Here is an 8,053-nt window from a genome sequence, read left to right as displayed (position 1 = left end):
CAAATAAACTATACTTAATATTATATTATTATCTTCGATAAAAATTGAATTTCCCATAAAAATCTAATAGAAAAAATAGCAGAATAATATTAAACATTATGTTACTGCATTTATATTAAGGGGGTTGATAGTTTATTTTATACTTTTGAATCAGACAAACCCAAATAACATAGCTAAATCGAATAAATATATTAATATAATGATAGTTACCAATTTTTCTGGAATAATTTTATCATTTTTATTCGTTTTTCGATACGTGCGTTTTTTTGGAATAATGGAATTTTTTATAGGATAAATATTTTTATTAATAATTGCTGCAAATTGAATATAATTTTAATAATTATTAATTAAATAATCAATTTCGAAAAAGGTTTTTAATATTAAAATAGTTAAATTAAAGTATAGCGACTGAATTATTGTTATATATGAATAAGAGAACTTATTATTAATTTTTCTTATATTTTATATTAAAAAACTTTTTCTCTATTCGAAATAGTTAGTTTAATTATTAATCTTAATAGTGTTTACAGATAATTCTTTCATCTTTAGTTGATTTTTTTGATACATGTCCTTTATTTGTATTATTTAAAACACAATTGGAATGCATGAAACGACGATTCCATATTTCTTCAACTCTGCGTATGACCTTATGTAAGTTTGATTCATTTGTTTGACCAAAAATATTTTTTTCACTTGCCATATCAATAACTAATTAAATAAATCTTAATAATTACACAAGACGATAGTTTATTTTTCACGGGAAAAAACGAAGTGAACTGAAATGTCGATAAAATCAACATTTACATCTAATTGTCAAGGAAACTTAATTGTAAAAATTCATTAAAAAAATGTATAAGCCAATTATAAATAAATTTAGTATAAACAATACTTATTTATTTTNATTCATTAAAAAAATGTATAAGCCAATTATAAATAAATTTAGTATAAACAATACTTATTAAAAGTAAATAGATAAAAGAAAATAACAGGAGATTTGAATTAATTTTAACGACTTTAACAAATCGAAAATAACTTTAGGGTTTAACCATGACAAAATAGATAGGTATGTCAGCAACTTTGTGATACGCAACCCCTTTGTGATACTCCTCACCCCATCTATAGCTGGTTCGCCTCATTTCATTGGCCGAATATTTGTATGGTCATCTTCCATAAATATAGTGATATTATTATCATTTATGCGTTAATATTGGTTGTGCAAAAATAATTTGTAGCGTATAGAGGAATAATGAAAAATTATGTATGTAATATACCTTATATTTAGAAGTGCTTTCATTGCATTAAATGATATATAATTTGCTTCACATTAATGTTATTTTTTTTTCTATAAAACCAAGAGGTTGGTTTGTCAGCACAGTATCCTAAGGCGAACTGGCCTAATGTTATTTGGTAATTTAATTTTACTTATTACATACATTTATTTATTAAGTAAATTTTTGTTTTTTAAATTTAAGTAAAAGTATGTAAGTATATCAAGTTTTCAAAATATTTTAAGACACTTAAAATAAACGCTGATCATTTCATTTAATATACCCGGCATAATCATTTCATATCAAATAATTTGCAAATTGATCATATTTGTTTATATTGTAGTATAAATAGATATCACAATAGATTAATATCAATCAATAATAGTAAAAAGTAAAGGTATCATAAAAAACAATACAAAATATTAAAGTTGCTGTCAAGTATTTGATTTAAAGAATTGTATTTTGGCGGGCAAACCTACGGCCAATGAAATCAGGCGAACCACTACTATGGGTGAGAAGGGCGGGATGCGTCAAACGGTCCAAAACTCGTTTGTTGCTGACATACCTATCTATTTTGTCATGGTTAAACCCTAAAGTTATTTTCGATTTGTTANCATGGGTTTAACTATGCTGTCAATGATTTTCTTGAGCTTTTTGTGTACCTAATTGAATCGTTATTTATAATTTCGAAGTGGAATGACACTGAAACATCATCAAAAGCAAGCAATTTACGAACATCAATACTGAAAGGAGATTTTATTATTTGTTTACTTATTACAAATAAAGTGTTTAGTTATGAGTTACCTTGTTTAAAACAACTTCAAAGAAATTAGCAGGTACACAGCGTTGTTATTATCAATGGTAATAAGGCACATTGTTGTTAGTTTATAAATACACTAACTGACAATACAGAAAGTATATCTATGATAGTCATAATTGATAATAAACAATCCGTGACTGCGACATTGATATCATATAAACCATTTAGCTACCTGTATTTGTAATCGTATCATCATGTGTATTATACATGAATATTAACTCAAAAATTTGAAACTTTAAATGTTTATATCTAACAAACTAATAAAGTTATATTAAAAATTCAAATGCCATTTACTATTTAATTAAAAATCCAAACATTTTAATATATTCAAAATATGTGTTCCCATTTAAAAGACAATAAAACAAAGTTAACACAAGGCATAAGGGATGAACATAAAAAGTTTTAAATAGTTAATAATTTAAAAATAATGTGTAACTAAAGAAAACCAAAAAAAAATGTTTAAATTATATTTATTCTACAAGTAAATGAGTGGGTTATGATAAAAAAATCACTCTGTATACTGTAATGTAGTTTATCATTTGTAAAACTGGAAGTAAAACATTTTTGTAATGTTTGGTTTAATTGTAATTTCCTGATCTATTGTTACTAGACCAGGAATTAAATATTTATAAACATTTTTGAAAATGATAGTATTATTAATTTTGCAAAAAGAAGAAAAACAAAATGTTTTAGTATATAAGACGAAAAGGAATGAATCGTAGAGGAGAGAGGACCTCGGGAGCACAGAAGGTAATCTCTTTTCGCGAGTTACGTTTATGACATTAAGTTTTCATTTTGTGTATTGTTTTAACAGTACTAAAATTTCAAATTTCAAATTATTTGTAATTCCTAAAATAGTAATTAGAAAAATAGTAAGTTTTTTTTACGTCAGTAAACATTTCTACAATTTTCGTTTGTGGTATTCATTAAAAGTTGGACACCACCCGAGAAGTCATTCAAAATACGCCACTGCCTAAAGTAATTTTTTTTTTTTAAATTACTTTGCCGACAAATGATTTATTTAAAAACACTTTCCCGACAATTTACATACTGTCAGTTGTACTTCATCAACTCGACGGAAGCTACCGCGGCGCGGATCGAAGCCAATCGCAGCCGAGCCAATCTGTTAAAGAGCGTGTTACGGCAACTTGACGAAATGTTGAGGGCCGTCAACCCGTTCGCTGAAGCATTCAGGTAACGCCACGACGACTGTCGTCTCAATTTTTACACCTAATATATATTATCTTTCGTTTCTTGCAGGAATATGAACGAGGTGTGGGTTGACGAGACCCGACGACCGCCGGAAGAGGCACCGCAAAGAGGTACCATGTTCTACATCAAAGACCGCAACAGCGACCCGAGGCGCTACAACGCCTCGTGCGTCAATGAAGTCACCGCGGTGTTCACCGGCGAGAACGGCTTGCCGCCATCGCAAGTGGATTTCGCGGTTTACGACCGCGTGATGGCCGGACCCGCGATGCGCACGCTGTCGACGAGGTCGCCACACATCGATCCGACGGTATACCCGCTGCTCTTTCCGAACGGCGAAAGGGGATGGAACCAACATATGGAACAGACGGGCGCGCGGAGAACGACCAACAGGCAACGCGTGTCCATCAGGGAGTTTATGTGTTATAGTCAGTCCGTCCATTACGGGGGCAACAACGACGGCGGTCACGGCGGGTTCAGCTCGTTATATGCCGGCGGTTTTCTGTTTCAACAGCTCCTGTGCGACTATTACGTGCGGATGGAATCGGAGCGGTTCGAATATTACGAGGCGCACCAGTCGGACTTTTTCGTGGAGGCCAAAGTCTGATGGATCACATCAACGGGCAACACAACGTGACCAGGGACAACGACGTCGGGTCCCGCGTCGTCCTGCCCACTTCGCACACGGCCGGCGTGAGGTTCATGAAAAGACGTTATCACGACGCAATGGCCTTGGTGCGGACATACGGCAAGCCCGATCTGTTCATCACTTTCACCTAAAACCCGAAGTGGAAGGAGTTCGCGGACAACCTGTCAGACGCGTTGACGTCTATCGACTGGGCCGATTTCGTTTCGCGCGTGTTTCACGCCAAACTCAAAGCGCTGATGGACGATCTGACGCGCATGAACGCAGGCGCCAGGCGGTACCTGTATCACGAAATACCCAACTGCTACGTGTGGGACAGCAGGGAAAAGTCGTGGTGTATGCGCCAACGCGCCCAAACGTATCCGAACATCGCGAGAATGTACGCGGTCAGTCCTTGCAACAGGGAGCGTTTCTACCTGCGGACGTTGCTGCTGTACCGCAGGGGACCGATCGGTTTCAAGGACCTGAGTACGGTCGACGGTACGGTGTACCCCACCTACGCCGAGGCCGCGACGGCTCTGGTCATCTTGCGAGACGATCGCGCAAAATCAAATTTGCATTGCTATAATGAGGGACTGGGATTTTAGTATATAGTAAATACCTATGTTAATATTATGTAAATGACTTTTTATATATCTGATGGACAAAAATAAAAATAATATTAATTTTAGGAATATATTTATTTGCTCCATGATTTAATGCCAACTTTTGAAGCTCGTTGACCCACTGTGCGTCGAATCGTTTGTATTTTGCGGACATCCGATTGAATTAAAATATGAATTTATACATTTGAAAATCATATCATACAAACAAAAAAAAAACATATTAGTAGGGTAAAATAGAGAGTTCTAGAACCCCCCCCCCCCCCTCACCCCTTCACCTACCCAACCACTGGGTGGGTGGGCGTGGTCGGGGGGAGGGGCGTGTCACACAGTGGGCGTGGTCTCTTAATGGTGGGGGTAATGTCAAGGTCACACAGTGGGCGTGGTTTTCTCGATGGTGGGGGTAAGTAGATGGCGTGGTCTTATCATTGATTGGGTAAGGAGAGGCGTGGTCTCTCGATGGTGGGGGTAATGGAGGATCGCATTCATGAGGGTGGGGGTAAGGAGAAGGCGTGGTCTTATCATTGATTGGGTAAGGGTAGGCGTGGTCTTATAAATGGTGGAGGGAAGTTGTGGAGTGGTCTCACGATGGTGTGGGGTAATGACCTTGGTCAAGGTCAAACAATAAACGTGGTTTCTTGGTGGTGGGGGTAAGGGGAAGCGTGGTCTTATGAGGGTGGGGTTATGGGTGGAGTGGTCTTATCATTGATTGGGTAAGGGGAGGTGTGTTCTTATTAATGGTGGTGGGAAGGGGTGGAGTGGTCTCACGATGGTGTGGGTAATGGAAGATTGTATTTATGAGGGTGGGGGTAAGGAGTAGGCGTGGTCTTATCATAGATAGGGTAAAGGGAGCCGTGGTCTCACGATAGTGGGGGTAATAGGTAACTTAGGTGGGGGTGTTAAGGTCAATTAAAATGGGGATTAAAGTGCGCATGCGCACTATAACTTCATGTCAGTGGTGGGGTAGGTAGCCATTCGGAAATGGTTGTCTCCTCCTACGATGTCATCTACTGGAGGGTAAGGTAAACCTCATGTGAACTGATAACGGTAACTGATAAAAGTACGTGTAAACATACACATTACATTGAAATAGTGTACGTCAAATAGTGGCCGCCGTTGCCACTTTAACATATTTACTTAATATTAACGCTACAAAGTCTTCATCAACAATTCCTATACAGGAAAGGGGTAACGAAACATAACATAAACCAACCTATAATGGGTGGGGATGAATCCAAGTTAAACTAAAACGTTTTCTAAGAATTTTTATCATTGCCTACCAGACGCATAGGTAAGCATATTTCCAACATCAAAGGCACCGCCATATTATAACTCACATTACCGTCTACATTTTATAAGAACAAAGACAACCTCTCTCGTTTTGGCATAATAAATTCTAAGAAATTTATCATGGGTAACCAGACGCTTAGCNGAGTACACTTTAACGAGTACACTGATAGTTGGGCTAAATTGGAAGAAACGGAACTACCACCTCAGGACGTTTTCTATAGTCAGTTGAGTGAGTCTAATATTGATGACGACGACTATAGACATGCCACGGAGGTGTGGAACCGTTTCGACTGCTCAACCCTCGGTGAGTACAGCGACCTATATCTTAAGATCGACGTGTTGTTGTTGGCTGATGTGTTTGAGAACTTCCGCGACATCTGTATTTCAACATACAATTTGGACCCGGCGCACTATTACACCGCGCCTGGTTTTAGCTTCGATTGTATGTTGAAATACACCAGGATGAAGCTGGAGCTCTTGAACGACTACGACATGCTACTGATGGTGGAACAGGGCATTCGTGGTGGGCTAGTGCAGGCCGTCAAGCACTATGCAAAGGCCAACAATTCTAAGACACCCGATTACGATCCGTCAAAACCAGAATCATGGATCGTGTACCAAGACTGTAAGTAATCTATACGTACATATATAAACGCGCAATATTTGAGCGGTGGTTTAATAACGTTTAATGTTTACAGGCAATAACCTTTACGGGTGGGCTATGAGTCAGCCCATGCCGTACGGTGGCTTCCGGTGGTATAAAGGAGCAGACCCTCTGGCTGACCTCCAATCGTTGTCGGACACTGGTAATACGGGGCGTATATATGAAGTGGACGTATCGTATCCACAAGAGCTGCATGACGAGCACAACGACTTGCCGTTCTTGCCTGTCAACGATGTACCGCCGGGTTCCAAAGAGACCAAACTCATGGCCACTTTGAAACCCAAACAGCGGTACGTCGTACATTACGTTAATCTTAAACAGGCGATCGCACACGGACTGCAAGTCGATAAAGTATGTATAGTTAACCTATAAACTATAAGCGATGATACTAATATAAATATTTGTACTGCAGGTGCACCGCGTTTTAGAGTTTCAACAAAGTGCTTGGTTGAAACCATACATTGAGTTGAACACTGAAATGCGGAAAAAGGCGGCAAATGCTTTTGAAATTGCATTTTTCAAACTAATGAACAATGCCGTCTTTGGTAAGTGCATGCTCAATGCTAAAGTGGGTTATTCGATAATTTTTTACATTTTATAGGGAAAACAATGGAGAACATGCGGAAACGCATCCGTATTGAGCTAATCTCCAGTCCCGAACGTCTAAGCAAGCTCGTAAACCAACCAACCTTCAACGACTGTATCAAATACGGTGAAAGGTTGTGCGCCGTCATAATGGACACAAAGATGGTCAAGTTTATCAAACCAATATACGTCGGTTTAGCAGTGCTTGACATTAGCAAGACGCTAATGTACAAGTACTTCTACGACGTATTGAAACCACATTATGGCAGTGCAATCGAATTGGTTTACATGGATACTGGTGAGTACAACCGTACAGTAGAAATATTTTTTATATTTATATATTTTTAATTTTTCTCAGACTCCTTCATATACCTGCTCAGAGTAGGCGACTTCTACCAGGATTTAGCTGGTAGCCCCGATTTACTGGTGCACGTGGACGCATCTAGCCTGCCCAAGGATCACCCTTGCTACTCCACCGATAGAAAGAAGATGCCCGGCTTGTTTTCAGACGAGACCAGTGGCCTCACTCTCTTTGAGATCGCTGCACTTCGATCAAAGTGCTACGCATTTGACATGGAAGGCAGCGAACTCATAAAGTCTAAGGGGATCCGCGGACATGTCGTTCGGAACCATCTGTCTTTGGACGATTACAAACGGTGTTTGTTTGAAGACGATGGTGACGATGGTGACGATGCGTCAAAACGAGCATTGGCTGGAGAGAATGCCCGTGCGGTCATCGGAGTGATACATGGTGGTGAGTGTCCACCGACATTATCGTTACCCTACACTCCGTACCGACAGAACGTGTCAATCCGTTCGTTTGAGTACGAGGTACACACTTTACGTACAACCAAGTTGGCGCTTAACCGTTTTGATGATAAGCGCTCAACGCTCAACAACAGAATCGACACGTTGGCCCACGGGCATTATGCTATACCGCCACCGGAAGACCTATAGTTCTTATCATTG

The 8,053-nt window shown here is 38.7% G+C and overlaps 1 protein-coding gene across 2 annotated transcripts; it reads left to right on the top strand.

The window, feature by feature from the left end:
* Positions 1-6,017: 6,017 nt before the first annotated feature.
* On the top strand, positions 6,018-7,582 carry LOC126902949 (uncharacterized). Of its 2 annotated transcripts, XM_050680758.1 has the most exons (5): positions 6,018-6,460; positions 6,534-6,850; positions 6,912-7,044; positions 7,101-7,382; positions 7,465-7,582. In XM_050680758.1, exons 1-5 carry the CDS (start codon positions 6,280-6,282, stop codon positions 7,467-7,469), a joined length of 918 nt encoding a protein of 305 aa, XP_050536715.1. In that variant the 5' UTR covers positions 6,018-6,279; the 3' UTR covers positions 7,470-7,582. The 2 variants fall into 2 exon arrangements, with proteins under 2 accessions (XP_050536715.1, XP_050536714.1); XM_050680757.1 differs by having other exon boundaries at positions 7,101-7,572.
* The last annotated feature ends 471 nt before the right edge of the window (positions 7,583-8,053 follow it).

The sequence above is a fragment of the Daktulosphaira vitifoliae genome, unplaced genomic scaffold, assembly GCF_025091365.1.
Source record: "Daktulosphaira vitifoliae isolate Bord-2020 unplaced genomic scaffold, ASM2509136v1 Scaffold_3, whole genome shotgun sequence".
In the NCBI taxonomy this organism is placed as follows: Eukaryota; Metazoa; Arthropoda; class Insecta; order Hemiptera; family Phylloxeridae; genus Daktulosphaira; species Daktulosphaira vitifoliae.
This window is presented reverse-complemented; position numbering and strand designations above follow the sequence as displayed.